The sequence below is a fragment of the Ascaphus truei genome, chromosome 15, assembly GCF_040206685.1.
Source record: "Ascaphus truei isolate aAscTru1 chromosome 15, aAscTru1.hap1, whole genome shotgun sequence".
In the NCBI taxonomy this organism is placed as follows: domain Eukaryota; kingdom Metazoa; phylum Chordata; class Amphibia; order Anura; family Ascaphidae; genus Ascaphus; species Ascaphus truei.
This window is the reverse complement of record NC_134497.1, coordinates 51,848,265-51,866,245: the sequence shown is the minus strand read 5'-3', so window position 1 is coordinate 51,866,245 and position 17,981 is coordinate 51,848,265. Positions and strand designations below refer to the sequence as shown.

The 17,981-nt window shown below is 44.2% G+C and overlaps 1 protein-coding gene across 1 annotated transcript in view; it reads left to right on the top strand.

Annotated features, from left to right (window-relative positions):
* The window catches only part of LOC142466940 (embryonic polyadenylate-binding protein), a 94,670-nt gene that overhangs the window by 21,644 nt on the left and 55,045 nt on the right, over positions 1-17,981 (top strand). Inside the window, exons 3-5 of the mRNA XM_075572594.1 lie at positions 5,589-5,704; positions 5,794-5,933; positions 10,609-10,703. Coding sequence (XP_075428709.1) covers positions 5,589-5,704; positions 5,794-5,933; positions 10,609-10,703 — 351 coding nt within the window. The remainder of the gene's footprint in view (positions 1-5,588; positions 5,705-5,793; positions 5,934-10,608; positions 10,704-17,981) is intronic.

Below are 17,981 nucleotides of genomic sequence, written 5' to 3'. Positions count from 1 at the left end.
ACTGCTGAATGAAAGTATCTGAGTACCTCTAACCTTCACATGTTAAAGCTGCAGTACATTACTTGGATGAAAATAAAGCAGGCAGAAGCCTGAGTTAAGCAGCTTAATACTTTGCATGATCCTGTTTTTGTATTAAATAACCCTAGAAGACTGTGTCGGGAAGAACCCAGACAGGCGTCGGCACTACAAAAGAGGGGCGTTTGTCACATATGGTGGAGAATGCGGGTCGACACTAAAAAGTCTGTGGGTTTGCAAATAAATGCGGGGCTTTAAAATGGCCGCCCAGCTGAACTAAAGTACAGATGCTATGAGTGAAGTCTGTTCCACTGTGTATATCAGTTGTGCTTCTAGCATACACAGAGAATGTGCGAAGTGTGGATGCAATAGCACCCTGAACCCAAACAGAAAACCAAAATGTTTTGCTGAAGAAAATAAAAAAAAAAATTTGCATCTAGCAAGTGCTGTTTGTAAAGCTAATGCCTTTTGCTGAAGTGAGTGAATTTGCAGCTAGCAAGTGCTGTATGTAAGTTGCTGAAGTGAGTGAAATTGCAGTTAGCAATTGTCCCTACCGGGTTTCTAAAATGGCCGACTTGAAATGTTTGTTTTGTAATGTACATAATCATGCAAAACAGTGTCCCTTCAGGCCATACGATGATGATGATGATGATGATGATTCGTGTGTGGCCCCTGGAGGAGAGCCATACCTACAGGTGAATTTGGTGTGCTGGACCTGTCGTGAAGTGGGTCACATGGAAGATGTGTGCCCCAAAATTTTCAAAGACAAACAGCTGCAAAAGCAAGCAACGCCCTGTGAGTGCAAGCAAGATGTGAAAGCTGATACCAGTGAGTGTGTGCCCAGTACCACTGATATCTCTGGAGCTAATAAAGCAAAAAGAAAGAAGAAGAAAAAGAAAACTGTTCCTCAAGTCACAGGGGAAGTGACCGAGCCACTTGAACCTGCGCTGTCAGGACATGCGTCAGAAAGGCGCCGAGATGTGCTGCAGACCGGAGGGACCGGCAGAATTGTCACGGGAACAGTGGCAAAGGAAAAGGAGGAGCAGAGGGAAGCTGAATCCTTGAACCAGGATAAAGAGGCTTTGGTTTCTGCACTCCAAGCTGCCCGCCAAGATTATGAAGTCCTGTGGCAGGATTTGGGGAAGGAGCGAGAATGTTATAAGAAGGTGCAAGAAGCGAACGCAGAGTTACAGAGGTGTATACTCCCAGCTTTACAAGAGCACGAGGCTTTGAAGAAAACAGAGTCTCTCTTACGGAGTGAGCTGGAAGAGGTGACGACTAGTCTGGAAAAGGCCAACACCGTAATTACTATCCTAAAACAGAAATACGGGAAAGCTCTACAAGAGATTCACGCACTCAGTACAGAGGTGCAAAACTCACGCCTCGAGGGCCACGGTCTGAACACAGAGCTGGGAATGTTGAAGCAAACCCATGAGATTGCCCTGAGTGAGTTAGAGACTGTAAAGCAAGAAAATGAGACTCTGAAATTCGAAAATTCAGATTTGACTGACCAAGCAGAAAAAGTAAAGAAACAGTTGACTCAGGAAAAGTTAGAAGTGCAGGAAGCACTACAGAATGCATTGATGCACACTCAGAGCCAGCACCAGGAAGAAATGGACGCTCTGAGAACAGAATTGCGACATGTATGCACAAAACAGAATTCTCTCGTGGAGGAACTTAACGTTTTGAAAAAGGAGAAAAGCATTAGAATAATTCAGAAGCACTGCAAAGCTCTTATCCAAGGAAGAAGGGAAAGAGAAAATTATCGGCGTAAACGCGCCGCAACTATCATCCTACAGGCTGCCTACAGAGGGATGAAAATTCGTCAGTTTAATCGCCGGAATAAAGCAGCCTGTGTACTTCAATCATTCTACCGTGCCCGCATGGTACGAAACAGGTTCCTCATTATGAAAGGAGCAACTATAAAGATCCAGTCTCTGACTAGGATGACACAGAACAGGATTCGCTATCAAACCCTGAGAAATGCGTCACTGGTTATACAGCGGTATTTCCGCCTTAATAAATGTAGGCCTCAGGAAAGAGAGGCCCAACACTACATGCCTGCCAGCTGCAAAGGTAAAATGCCTCAGGGTACAGCCGGAGTTAGTGAGCGCCCCATCAAGGTAATCAGTGCTTCATCTTCTAAGTACCATATAATTGCCCCAGAGGGGAAATCCCAAATCTCTGAGAGTGATGGTCTTGAGAAAATACATGGCAGTAAGAAGTACCATAAAGGTTCAAAGGTTGCAAAGCAAAAGCGACGAAGGTCAACGCTGGCCTTGAATTTTTCCGGATCTCGCCACTCTGGGCCACAATATAAAGACAAAGACTATCCGGCCCCAGAGTTCTGTCAGAGGCTAAAGAAACAGTCCAGTCATTTGCAGGTTGCAGCAGCCTATGAAATAAAGTTAGGAAACGTAATGGACTGGAAGTCAAAGAAAAAAAAAAAAAAAAGTGTTTGGGGAATTGACCGATATTTTTTTTTGTTATTACACGTGTGGACTATGTCACGGACACTTAACTATGCAAATAAGCTATTGTAGTTAAGGTATATTAGACCTCTAGAATAAGCATTTTGTCAATGTTACAATGTTATATTGGTTCTCTGTGTTGAAAATGTAGCTAAACTACAAATTAATATACAGGGTTGATGGCCCTTTCGGTTGGTAAATTATATAATGAAGTTCATATTCGTGTCATGTGAATACTTAATGTTGTTCTGAAGAGTTAGCTCAAGTATTTCAGGTAGGACGCTCACCTCAGTGAGGTCCATGGCCGCTCACCCCAGTAGGTGTGAGCTGGGGAGGGGGATATGTGACATAGTCCAAAGATGTTAGGCAGCTTTCTGCCCCATTTTAGGTCAGAAAGTGCAGGAATAGTTAAAAATGATCCGTTCCACATCTTCCCATTAACTCAGGCAGCTGGATGGAAAATCCAGACCACAGATTACAATGGCTCTAGTTCTCCCTCACCTGCTCTTCTAATCACATGCACAGGTACTTAGAGCAGAGAGGTTTTGCATTTCACTCTCTCTCCTTAGAGGCTGGGGGTATCGCTGCTCCCCTGTTTCCAGTTTCGGGGTTGACGGCCCCTCCAAGTATCACAGTCCCAGAGGATTTGCCGGACACCTGGGTCCGAGTACCCACCACAAAACAGATAAGCCAAACAAAGATGTATTACTGTTTGTAATGGACTATGCTGTATCTAGTGACCCTAATTGAGAGGGCATTGTTTTAAACTGGGGGAACCAGGTTAGTTGGCCCAGCAGCAGTTAGAGGCTGATTCTATGTGTAGTTAGATCCCTGAAAGGGATAGGATTTTGTTTATATCATTTGGTTTCTTTTTTACTTGAAATAACAATGTGGGAAATACTGTAACACTGAAATGTGTGAACTGCTGAATGAAAGTATCTGAGTACCTCTAACCTTCACATGTTAAAGCTGCAGTACATTACTTGGATGAAAATAAAGCAGGCAGAAGCCTGAGTTAAGCAGCTTAATACTTTGCATGATCCTGTTTTTGTATTAAATAACCCTAGAAGACTGTGTCGGGAAGAACCCAGACAGGCGTCGGCACTACAAAAGAGGGGCGTTTGTCACAATATATATATATCTCACTTACACAGCCTTGTGTAAGTGCTGGTACATCAAGGTGTCTTTTCTTCCGGCTCTTCCTTGTGGTGTGGTTTTCTTCTCTGCTTGTAGTCGTCTCACACTGGTTTGGGAATGTTTTCCTGCTTCTCGCTTCAAACTTTGCTTCTTCCTTCTAGAGGTCTCCCTCTCACAGAAAAAAAGCAATTAGATCAATATGAAGAGTGTACAAACATAGGCTGAAATATAGGGAAGTTGTGGGAGATATGCAAATTAATATCTATCACTCACACAGACTAATGCGAGTGTCCTCCCGTAGGGGTATCTTGATATCTCCTCTTCTATGTCTGTGATGATAGAATATTTGGAACTCCCAAGGGGAGTCCAAAATACTCTGTAGCTCCCTCGAAAAGACAGATAGGGGTTAATAAACACTTGGTAACCACCTTATGTAAGGTGAAGGAGGGAGGGGGGATAGAGTATATAAATGATAGATTCAAATACTCACACGGGCCAGTGTGAGTGCACACTGGTAGAGGTATCTTTAGCTTCTTTGTTGTTAGTAGTAGCAGTACTCGTATCTTCTTTAAGTCCAAATGCTGCCTTTTTTCACGAATCTCTGCACGGAGGAACAGCGCCTCTCCTGCACAGCATTTGGACTTAAAGAAGATACGAGTACTGCTACTACTAACAACAAAGAAGCTAAAGATACCTCTACCAGTGTGCACTCACACTGGCCCGTGTGAGTATTTGAATCTATCATTTATATACTCTATCCCCCCTCCCTCCTTCACCTTACATAAGGTGGTTACCAAGTGTTTATTAACCCCTATCTGTCTTTTCGAGGTAGCTACAGAGTATTTTGGACTCCCCTTGGGAGTTCCAAATATTCTATCATCACAGACATAGAAGAGGAGATATCAAGATACCCCTACGGGAGGACACTCGCATTAGTCTGTGTGAGTGATAGATATTAATTTGCATATCTCCCACAACTTCCCTATATTTCAGCCTATGTTTGTACACTCTTCATATTGATCTAATTGCTTTTTTTCTGAGAGAGGAAGACCTCTAGAAGGAAGAAGCAAAGTTTGAAGCGAGAAGCAGGAAAACATTCCCATACCAGTGTGAGACTACAAGCAGAGAAGAAAACCACACCACAAGGAAGAGCCGGAAGAAAAGACACCTTGATGTACCAGCACTTACACAAGGCCGTGGAATTAATATCTGCCATCTTTATTGCATTATCCCTCATACTGTGCTCCCCCATTTTTTCTGTGTTTCATTGCTACTAAGGGTCCTGGATAGATCCTGTTGGGGTCAGAGTCACAGGAGGGCATCACAAGGAGACACGTATCCCAACAAAGCTGTATTATACCTTTTATTTATTCACTTATTTACACCTACACTACACAGAGATTGCGCCCGGGCACTTTTCTACCTCACGTAGTAGTGTGTATTGTAACCCTTGGCTCCAATAGTATTTTGCACAGCGTGCTTGGCTGCTCTTGCAGACCGGTAGGATTACTGCTGCGGGAAACCCTTGCTGCGTTAATCCTTCTGGGAAACTCTCTCCGCTGGGCCGAGAGTGCGCGTGGACGCGAGGTGGCCGCACACAGGCCCCACTACTGCTTCAAATTGAGCCCACACAGAGTAAATGGAGCTTCATGTGTACATTCTTTATGCATGTTTGTTAACTCATAGTATACGAGCTGGCTTTTCTCTTTCTCTTTTACTAGTAGTTTTTCCTGTGCGGCTTGTACATCTTTAGATTGATACACACTCAGTAGGTGTCCAATGACCTTTGTTGTGGGTGGAACTTCATCTTATTGGGACTGTAAGGGGTTTGTTGGACAGAACATTTTGTTTGGCTGAGTGGAGTTTTTTTTTTTAATAGACTAAAGCAAAACACTAATTTTTTTTCAACGGTTTTGGTCACAAACATAAAGTTTGTTTTTCTATGTTTTGACATTATTCTTTCAGGTAGTTTGTGATGAAAATGGATCGAGAGGTTATGGATTTGTTCACTTTGAGACGCAAGAAGCTGCCAATCGGGCTATTGAAACCATGAATGGCATGTTGCTGAATGACCGCAAAGTGTGAGTAATATTGGTACCAAGATATAAAGACACATTTGCCGATTCGGTCACAGTCGTCATCCAGCACTAAACGGTTTGCCTATTCCCAGATTTGTTGGTCATTTTAAGTCGCGAAGAGAGAGGGAAGCGGAGTATGGGGCGAAGGTGATGGAGTTCACCAATGTCTACATCAAGAACTTTGGGGAAGAAATGGATGACAAGAGACTTGGAGAAATATTTTCCAATTTCGGTATGTTTTAAAGTTAAATTGGTTCTGACGTAGTAGGAACACAATGCCGCCTGAGGGTGTACATTTTACCTGTGATCGTGTCACATGTGCAAGCTTGATTTGTTTCACAAAAAGATGGGTATAAGATACTCGAACACTGTGGTATAACTGAACATGGGGCTTACATTGAGTTTTTCAATGGGTGTGTGTTTATGTATATCCACCTCCTGACAACAAATGTGCAAATACATCCAGATGATGCCTGTTTTTAGTAAAAAAAACTTAGCACATGGCCTCATTGTCCAAAATTTTCAGCACTGCCATATTATTTATGCAAGTTATATGCGGAAACTAATGCAGAAAAGCTTTAGACTACTAGGGGTCGTCTGCATTTGATCTCAAGTTACATTTTTGTTTTTTTATGCTATTAAGACGATATTGGCTTATATAATGGGGTAAACTTAGCTTAAAGAAACCCTACTAATGTGTAGGAACGAACCTGTGCATTCTCCATTCTCCCCAAAGGGTTGATGAGCTTATCATCGGATTTTAAACGTTATTTACAGTGCTTGATTGGGAACTGATGTTCACTTTAAAAGCAGAGAAGCGTGTCAGTCAGAAGAGACGAGAGAGAGATCCTAGAGCAGTGTTTTTTAACCTGTTTTTTGTTAAGGAACTGTATAATTATATTGTGAAGTTCTGTGGAACCCCAACCCTCTCTAATAGCGGGTCTGAGATCAGATGCATTGTAAATTCTTCTGTATTTAGTACAATTTTCAACCCAGGCTTCCTAGAAACTCCTGTTGAGAAACACTGTCCTAGAGGTTGTGAATGCAGCTTAAAATACTGGTAAATGTTAAATTAAGCGTTTTATTTATTTATTTTTTCATTTTGCGACTACATTTTCTGGTATGGTTGCCATTTCCAAGAACAAAATAACCTCCTTTTTTGAGTCTGTCTAGAAACTCTTCTGCCGTCTCACAATTTATTTGTGAGAACTTATTACTATTTAACAGAAACCAGACTGATGGAAGATTTTAGTTTGTTGGGCAGTTCAGATAAGACACAGTATGAGATTTAAAGGTTGCCTCCAAAGTCCTATAAGCTGGGACAAATGATCCCCCATAGCTCATTTTCTGGGTGGACATGTGTGACGATAGCCTCCACAGGTGCATTAATATTACACAAAAATAACTGGGTTTGAACTGAAACGAGTCTTAGATATAATAAAGTGAGTTTATTCCTTAGGATAGGTGAACACATACATGAATAATACAGTAACAGACAAGAAGTACACTTACTTAGGGGTTGGGGAATGAGAAGTTTGATGTAGCATTTCTCTTCAGCAATCAGGTAATCATCAGATGATATCAGGTAACCATATCAGCAAACGAAGACAAAGGATATATGGGTGGACAGCAGTTTACAGGCATACCCCGCTTTAAGGACACTCACTTTAAGTACACACGCGAGTAAGTACACGTCGCCCAATAGGCAAACAGCAGTTCACGCATGCGCCTGTCAGCACGTCCTGAACAGCAATACCGGCTCCCTACCTGTACCGAAGCTGTGCACAAGCGGGGAGACTATAGAGCCTGTTACAAATGTGTTATTTACACCAGTTATGCACGTATATGACGATTGCAGTACAGTACATGCATCAATAAGTGGAAAAAAGGTAGTGCTTCACTTTAAGTACATTTTCGCTTTACATACATGCTCCGGTCCCATTGCGTACGTTAATGCGGGGTATGCCTGTATAAACCTTTTGTCCCTCTATCCTTAACCTTAAGCACCTGTGATTGGTTTCCCATTATCTCCAGCCAATCTTTGATGGGGGAACACATTTTAGGACAGGCCCCCCTGCTAGCTGGCACATGCGCAGTAGAACTCTGGGGTCTCATTTCTGTAACCCCCAATAGGCAAATGGAATGCCAGCCAGTCTACCCATCTGGACCTTTAGCAAGATAACCTTTGTTGGAAGGTGATAACTGGGACACTTGGAGACTGCTCTGGTTTGAGCCTCCTCCGCCCTTAAATCATCAGGGAGGGTGACAAGACCCTTTGAACAACACTTAAATCCTAGACATTAGGGCGCCTCTTGGGCCATCTGCTATCCTGGTGGACAAAGGAATTTCCTTTGAGTCTTTGTCCATACCTTCGGACACAGTGTAAAACATAAAACATAAATGTATTAAAATATCCGGTTCTATTGGGTCCAGCAGAACCAAACTTCCCAGTTCTCATGGCCGGAACTGGGACACCATGTGATCCAAAAAGCGACTTGCTACGACCTATGGAACCGGAGTTACACATGCACATTAAATCATTTTTCATTTTAATACAAACATCTCCGCTAAAAAAGAAATCTCAGCTTTTCACTAAATCCCCATTGAAAACAACGGGCTTCTCCGCCATAGACTTTCAATGGTAAATTGCCGCCATGGAGGTCAATGGGGTTTCTCCGCCATTGAAGTCTATGGGAAAAGTCCCAAACTTTCAATGGGGTCCACACCCCGTCGGGTTGGTCCAGGCGGGTCAAGGATGGTTCTGCAGTGATGCCGGAGCAGTGACTGCAGACACCCCAAACCTTGATCCGCTGGGCCCTCCGGAACCGGAGAAATGGAGTACCAAAATACAGCATTTCACACTTAGTCATTTTTCTGAGCCGTTTCTGCCGCCGCCGGCAAAGCCTATGGCGTGACCCGTTCTTCTCGGTTCAACCCTTATCGGGGGTCCAGGATTTGGGGACCCGGTTGTGGTCGAGTGGGGGGACGCCTAGGGACTAGGGGCAAAAAGAATTTTATTCCTAGGGGTTCTAGAACTGTTTATTCCCACGCCACTTGACGTTGACCTTGACTTGTAAGTGATCAAAGCTCTCCTAGTGAAAATGTATCCGCTTTGCGGTTTGCGGTCTGGACGGCAGCCAACTTGTTCTTCGAAAGTTACCTCGAGGAACCTCCATTGAAGTCGATGGGCCCATTGACTTTCAATGGGAAACTGCCGCTCTCCCTCTCAGACGCCACCTGCTGGTCTTTACAGGAAACAGGACTAAAACAACAAGATTCTTCATTAGAATGCATGGAGCCCTAATGGCGGCCAATGGGGACCTGCAAAATGGTGCCTGAAAAGGCGGGAAAACTTCACAAAGGGCTATAATCATTAAAGGACTATTAACCCTTGTGCTCCCGGATGGATTCCAGTTTGTGTGTGATGCAGACACTGAGTAAACCAGACATTACAATGGAACAGGGGAATACACATGTACATGTCATTACAGGGGTTAAATCACTGTTCTGGGTCTTAGCCCAGTTAACCCTTTGACTCCCGGGTGAGGTCAGGGGATGGCCAAATGGGGTGTAACCCCTTTAATCCCGGGCCACCCCCTTTCTTAAAATACTGGTAAATGTTAAATTAAGCGGTTTTTTTTTTTTTTTCATTTTGCGACTACATTTTCTGGTATGGTTGCCATTTCCAAGAACAAAATAACCTCCTTTTTTGAGTCTGTCCAGAAACTCTTCTGCCGTCTCACAATTTATCTGTGAGAACTTATTAATATTTAACAGAAACCAGACTGATGGAAGATTTTAGTTTGTTGGGCGGTTCAGATAAGACACAGTATGAGATTTAAAGGTTGCCTCTAAAGTCCTATAAGCCGGGACAAATGATCCCCCATAGTGTACAGGCTCATTTTCTGGGAGGACATGAAGTAAAAACACTCCCATAGCGGTGAATTGGAACAGAAGTGACCTATGCTACGCTTTCATTTGCCCCATCCAAGAGGATGACCATGATCGCTACCTGTGGGCAATCACATAGTTGTGAGTTTGGAAGCCTAGTCACCCTAGGGTGTTGCAGAGTTGAGCACAATGATGTTTCATTACCGCAGCCAGTTGTATGCTTAAGTTTACAAAATGTTTTATTGCGTATTGAATGGGATTCTAAATTTTTAAAGACTTCCTCCACTACAAATGTATGCTACCCTGTTTCAACTCTGCCCTCTCTGAAGCTAAACAAACCTACTTTTCTTCACTAATCAACACCCTGAAGTCTAACCCACGCAGACTCTTCTCTGTCTTTGTCTCCCTACTCAGACCACCCTCTGTTGCCTGTTCTTCCTCCATCTCACCTCTGGACTTTGCCGACTATTTCAAGGAAAAGGGGGAATCCATATGTTAGGACATCCCCTTTGTATCCCGCTCCCAGCCTACACCTCTTCCTAACTCTCCTTCTACCTTCCTTGACTCTTTTTCCGCTGTCATTGGATGTGTTGTTGCTGATCTCCTCTTCTCCCTCTACCACTTGCCCTCTTGAAGGAGCTCTCCCCAGAGCCCATTGCAGTTTGAAAGTTACCAGAATGTAGGGATTAACGAGAGAGACATGGAGAAGGGCCAAAGTACTAACATTAAACGAGTTAGTCACATAGAAGCTTCTGGAAGGGATTGGAGATTGTGGCTTTATCCAAAACTTTCTGGTGATACTGAACTACTTTATTTTTCGGAGGCTTTGTGCATTATTTTACAAGTTTCTTGAAAGTAGTAAAATTAAAATGTAATATCGAATATAATTTTAGCTTTATTTAACTCTAATAAAATACAAAGAAGCCCATTTATAATCGAGTATACAAATAGCCACAACAATGTATCGATTTGAGGAGATGCTCTCATTAATTGCTCCAGATTTTGGTCTATTACAGGAAACCCCTCGAGTGTAAAAGTGATGATGGATGAAGCTGGCCGTTCCCGAGGCTTTGGCTTTGTCAATTTTGAAAATCACGAAGAAGCCCAGAAAGTAAGAAACTTGAAGTGGTATATAATTGAAATATTGGTCTGCGTGGGGCTTATTACATTGTGGTTTACATGACAGCCGGTGGTGAACATTTTTATGTACAACTTGGCATCGAACTTCTAACCCTAGACCCTGGCTAAATTCACACACACGCATGCAGCGTTCCTCCACTCGTTCCTCTGAATGCCTCTGGAGGAAGTCTCACACTCTAGCAGACTTCCTTCACTACAAATGTATGCTATCCTGTTTCAACTCTGCCCTCTCGCAAGCTAAACAAGCCTACTTTTCTGCACTAATCAACATGCACAAGTCTAACCCACGCTGACTGTTCTCTGTCTTTGATACTGTACTCAAACCACCCTCAGCTGCCTCTCCTTCCTCCATCTCCGCTCAGGACTTTGCTGACTATTTTAAGGAAAAGGTGGAATCCATACGTCAGAACATCCCCTCTGTTTCTTCTTCCCATCCTACACCTCTTCCTAACTCTCCTCCTGCCTTCCTGGACTCTTTTTCCACTGTCTCAGAGGAGGATGTGTCGCTGTTGATCGCCACTTCTCCCTCTACCAGTTGCCCTCTTGACCCCATTCCCTCCCATCTCCTAAAACCTCTTGCTCCTACTATAATCCCTACGCTCACACACATTTTTAACTCCTCCCTCTGCTCTGGAACCTTTCCATCCTCCTTCAAACATGCAACAGTCATACCATTACTCAAGAACAGCAAGCTTGACCCTACCTTTCTTTCTAACTATCGACCTGTCTCCCTCCTGCCTTTTGCCTCTAAACTCCTTGAACGTCTTGTATTCTCTCGCTTGCTTCATTTTCTCAACACCTATTCTCTTCTATACCCTCTACAATCTGGCTTCCGCACTGCTCACTCCACGGAAACAGCCCTCACTAAAATAACTGACGACCTCCATGCTGCCAAAGACAGAGGTCATTACACTCTGCTCATATTACTCGACCTCTCTGCAGCATTTGACACCGCGGACCACCCTCTTCTCCTTCACATTCTCCATACTCTTGATATTCGGAACAAAGCTCTATCCTGGATCTCATCCTACCTCTCCCATCGTACTTTCAGTGTCACTTCTGCTAACACCTCCTCCTCCTCTATTGATCTCTCTTTGGGGTACCCCAGGGCTCTGTCCTGGGACCTCTTCTCTTTTCTCTGTACACTCTCTAGGTGACCTAATAACATCTTTTGGGTTTAAATATCACCTCTATGCTGATGACACACAAATATACTTTTCAACACCTGACCTTACACCTGCTATACAGACCAAAGTTTCTGAATGTCTCTCTGCTATATCATCCTGGATGGCCCTCCGTCGCCTTAAACTCAACATGGCTAAAACAGAGCTCCTCATACTTCCTCCCAAACCTGGCCCTACTACCTCCTTCCACATTACTGTTGGAACTACGATCATCCACCCAGTAGCCCAAGCACGCTGCCTAGGGGTCACACTCGACTCCTCTCTCACATTCGCCCCTCACATTCAAAACATTTCTAAAACTTGTCGCTTTTTCCTCCGCAATATAACAAAGATACGCCCTTTCCTCTGTTGCTCGACTGCTAAAACTCTGACTCAGGCCCTCATTTTCTCCCGTCTTGATTACTGTAACCTCCTGCTGTCCGGCCTTCCTGCCTCTCACCTGTCTCCCCTACAATCTATCCTAAATGCTGCTGCCAGAATCACTCTACTCTTTCCTAGATCTGTCTCAGCATCTCCCCTCCTGAAATCCCTCTCCTGGCTTCCAATCAAATCCCGCATCTCACACTCCATTCTTCTCCTCACTTTTAAAGCTTTACACTCTTCTGCCCCTCCTTACATCTCAGCCCTAATTTCTCGCTATGCACCACCCCGACTCTTGCGTTCTGCTCAAGGATGTCTTCTTTCTACCCCCTTTTTATCTAAAGCCCTCTCCCGCCTTAAACCTTTTTCACTGACTGCCCCACACCTCTGGAATGCCCTTCCCCTCAGTACCCGACTAGCACCCTCTCTATCCACCTTTAAGACCCACCTTAAGACACACTTGCTTAAAGAAGCATACGAATAGCACTGTGAACATTCTGAACACATGATACATAAAGCTTGGGCCCCTGCAGACGCACTTACCAGAACTCCCTCCTACTGTCTCTGTACGTTCTCCCTACCCACCAATTAGATTGTAAGCTCCTCGGGGCAGGGACTCCTCTTCCTTAATGTTATGTTTGTCTAAAGCACTTATCCCCATGACCTGTTATTTATATTATCTGTTATTTATTTGATTACCACATGTATTACTACTGTGAAGCGCTATGTACATTAATGGCGCTATATAAATAAAGACATACAATACAATACAATTGTTAACAGGAAAGTTTCTGATGATCAGGGTCTCTGGCACCTACTACTGTATGTACTGTATATACACAATGATCTCAAAGCGTTGTCATCGGCTGTGTTACCCAATCCCATCCAGGTTTTGCACTGTTAACCAAGACATGCTATTTAGAGAGAATCTTCCACTGATAGAGGCACAGTTACTGTAGATAACACTTTGTTTTCTTTGTGTGATCTAGTACATTATTGACAATTGTACCGACAATCCAGTCGATTAAAAGCTAAGCATCAAATTTAAAGGGCCATATTTACTTAGCCATAAAGCACCTTACAGCGCATTCCCTTCAATGGACTGTCAAGTGCCTTGCGGCAAGGGTGCGCAAACTGGAGAGGCGCAACATTTTCCTGGGGGGGGGGGGGGGGTGGTGGTTAGGTGGTGCGGCGATTGCAGAGGCCCTGTGTTCTTCCCCACAACATTTAAATTAAATGCCTGGGGAGCGCGCGAGGCTTCTGTGTAGCCCTTATGTTGTCTCCATGGCAACGCGGGGTCAGATGACACCGGAGAAAAGGTAAGGCGGGGGGAGAGCTGGCAGGGGGGTGCAGACAAGTTTGTGCACCTTTGTCCTGTGGCGTAGCACCACTTAGTAAATATGGTGCTGAGGGGACTCTTATTGTAGTACACCCTCTGAATTGCGTGTGTATGTGTATATATTTCAAAACATAGCAAAAGGTAGGCACACCTCAGAGGCAAAAATATTTACCTTTATGTAAGTGCACATATAAATCGGATAAATGCATTCAAAAGTACTTCACCCAAAGAAGACAGCACTGCAGGGTAAGTGTTCTCACACAACATTTAGTGGAACGTATCCATAATCATAACCAACGTTTCGGTCCACGCAAGGACCTTCATCAGGGCCGCCCTCTAGCGTTGGTTCTGATTATGGATATGTTACACAATCCTTGTGCCTTGCAGTGCTGTCTGGGAGAAGTACTTTTGAGTATATGTCTAGCTATTCATACACATCTATCCATATACCCATCCTCAAAATAGTATATGTTGGCAGTTATTCCCTGGCGAGGCGATGAAATCTCGCTGAACACCGGTCTGCAGAATGAAATGCGCCTATAGGTTTGTTCTGGAGACAAGTGGATTACTGATGCACATTGTTTGAAGTAGTTTGATCTGAGTTGAATAGATTAGTTATAATTGTCAGATTTCTGTATTGTATTATGTAATGTATGCACGGGATAGCAAGCCCTGTACAGATTGGTTTCAGTCAAATGGCCGCAGTGCGTGGGAGCAAAGTACATTTAGTATTTCCGGTTCTAATTTGCCAGCAAGAACAGATTTGATATTACATGGCATTTTATCTAACAGTTAGGAATGAAGTAGAAATAGCCGTGTTAGTCCAGTTGCCATAGTGCAGAGTAAATGAGGGATACCGTGTTCATTTGGATATTTGTATTAGATATTATAAGACTAGCTTTTGAGTTCCCCCCTCTTCCTCAGGTCAGCGATACTGATTTACAGAGATTTGAGGAGTTTAACACAGGTGTGGGGGGGGGCGGGGGGAGAAAGAAAAACAAGATGATGCAGAGAAGGAATAAACAGACAGGGCAATAAATGGATGAAAGTGAGAGACCGCTATATATCCATCAGCATTGTGCAGGGGGGAGGAGGGGGTTCATTGTACAATTCACAGAGAGGCAGGGAGAAACATTACAAAAAATTATGTTAGTACAGTAGGTTAAAAACCCCATATCGGCATTAAGTCCTCTTGTTTTAGTGTCCGTGTATTATCATTTTCAGTTCACATGTTTTCCGTTCTTGATGCTGTTAAACATTCCATTCAGGATTTGAATTTTTAGTCATTTATGGAACGATGTGGCTGTGAGAAGTGGTGTCCTCCTTCATAGTGTTATTGTGTCTGTGCAGTATCTTCCTCCTTCATAGTGTTATTGTGTGTGCAGTATCTTCCTCCTTCATAGTGTTATTGTGTGTGCAGTATCTTCCTCCTTCATAGTGTTATTGTGTGTGCAGTATCTTCCTCCTTCATAGTGTTATTGTGTCTGTGTAGGTTCATTCTGATTTCAAGCTTTTTGCTGGTTTCACCAATATCGCATCCTTGGTCACATTTGCAGCATTGAATCATATACAGAAGCAGTCAGTTGTATCTCCATCCTGCCACAGCACATGTGCTGGTGAACTGCGGACCAAACGTGGAGTGTTCATGGCAAAGTGCTCAGCAGGGGGGAATGGCCCATCAGGATTAACACAGCGGGGCCCCTGCTTCTGAATATTATTCCCGCTGTGTTAATCCTACTGGCTGCATTAGTCTAGAAGAGACGCACAGTGAGAGTAGACAGAATTTCTCCCCCTCTCTGCGCACCTCCAACTGGCGATTTACGCGACTTTTATTTTACTTTAATAACGGCATTGAAGCAGGGGATCTCCAGAGCTGAACCACCACGGTATGGACCCTCGCTCTGTTAATCCTGATGGGCCATTAGTCTGGTCATGGGGATTTCCACGAGCAGGGAATTGTCAGGAAGTTGCCATTTGCGGTTTCCCAGCTGACTATGCGACTAACCATCTGGCTGCATCTGTATAGCACATTTTTTGATGCGCAGCAAAATGTTCCTTTGACATAGAACATTCAATGTTTGTGACTGGCTGTAGGAGTTTGGCATATGTTTGCAAAGTTTGCAGCATGTGTGATTGCATGGTCTTGTGCCATTAACAGCGTCCTTCAGTTGGTTATGAAGTTTTCTATTGATTAACTTCTGTCTTTGGTTTGGCGTTTGCCGGAATGCAAGAATGGGAAGTTTGGAGAAAATGTATTTTAATGCTTCATCCTCTGTTAGCATGGGTTGCAGATCTTTCATTATTTTTCACAAGACTTCCTTCACTACAAATGTTATCCTGTTTCAACTCTGCCCTCTCCCAGGCTAAACACACCTACTTTATGTCACTAATCAACACGCACAAGTCTAACCCACAGCGACTCTTCTTTGTCTTTGACTCCCTACTCTGAACATCATCTGCCTGTTTTTCTTCATCCATTTCACCTCAGGACTTTGCTGACTATTTCAAGGAAAAGGTGGAATCCATACGTCAGAACATCCCCTCTGTATCCTCCTCCCATCCCACACCTCTTCCTAACTCTCCTCCTGCCTTCCTCGACTCTTTCCGCTGTCAGAGGAAGATGTATCGTTGCGGATCTCCTCCTCTCCCTTTACCACTTGCCCACTTGACCCCATTCCCTCCCATCTCCTAAAACCTCTTGCTCCTTCTATAATCCCTACACTCGCACACATTTTTAACTCCTCACTCTACTCTTGTACCTTTCTCTCCTCCTTCAAACATGCAACAGTTATTCCATTACTCAAAAACAGCAAGCTTGACTTTCTAACTATCCTGTCTTCCTAGATATTGTCCTGTCTTCCTCCTGCCTTTTGCCTCTAAACTTCTTGAACATTTTGTATTCTCTCACTTGCTCCATTTTCTCAGCACGTATTCTCTCCTAGACCTTCTACAATCTGGCTTCTGCACTGCCCACTCCACTGCAACAGCCCTTACTAAAATAACTAATGACCTCCATGCTGCCAAAGACAAATGTCACTACACTCTGATCATATTACTCAACTTCTCTGCAGCATTTGATACTGTGGAGCACCCTCATCTTTACATGCTCATACTCTTGGTAGCCATAACAAAGCTCTATCCTTGACCTCCTCTTACCTCTCCCATCGTACTTTTAGTGTCTCTTCCTAACACCTCCTCCACTATTGATCTCTCTGTGAGAGTACTGCAGGACTCTGTCCAGGGACTGCTTTTTTTTCCTCTTTACACAATCTTTCTAGGTGACCTAATCACATCTCTTGTGTTCAAATATCACCTGTATGCTGTTGAGACCAATTTAATTTTCAACCCCTGACCTTACACCTGCAGTACAGACCAAAGTTTCTGAATGGGCCTCGGCCGACTTAAACTTAACATGTCAAAAATGGAGCTCCTCAAATTCCCTCCCAAACCTGACCTTACTACCTCCTTCAACATTGCTGTTGGAAGCACTATCATACACTCAGTAGCGCAAGCATGCTGCCTAGGGGTCACACTCTACTCCTCTCACATTCTCTGCTTATACTCAAAAAGTTGGTAGCTGATACCTGTAGTTTTCTACTCCACAATATCACAAAGATACGCCCTTTCCTCTGTTGCTCGACTGCTAAAACTCTGACTCAGGCCCTCATTCTCTCCCGTCTCGACGACTGTAACGTCTTGCTATCCGGCCTTCCTGCCTCTCACCTGTCTGGCCTAAACGCTACTGCCAGAATCACTTGACTCTTTCCTTAATCTGTCTCGGCGTCTCCCCTGCTGAAACATTTCACCTGGTTTCCTTTCAAATTCCGTATCTCACACTCTATTCTCCTCACTTTTATGGCTTTACACTCTTCTGCCCCTCCTTACATCTCAGCCCTAATTTCCTGATCACCCTGGCAGTGGGCACCATTGGGTTAATCCCATCTCACTCTAGGTAGGACAGGAAGTAGACTTTTGCAGGTAGGCCATATAAGGCCCCTCCCTCTACCTGCACCTTAGTCTTTTTCCTGTCCTCACAGTTAGGAGTAGGATTTTTTATTTTCTAATAGGACTCACCTACTGCACCTAGTGCAGATATCCAGGGTCTCAGCCTCTCTGCCCTGAAGCTCCGATCGACGCGCCCTACGGGTGGCAAGACGGAGACCCCTTAGAGTCGGGGGAGCCCCTGGAACCCATTGGGGGGGGGGAGCAGCTGCAGCCGCGGGCGGGGAAGCTTAGGTGCAAAGCCCCAGGACCAAACGAAGGCGCACAGCAGCTGCAGCTGGGAGCCGTGGAGGCCCAGACTCGCCGCATTAGCGTCCGGTACGCTGCGGTAAAGTACCCAGGAGCCCGCTACACGCGGAGGGGG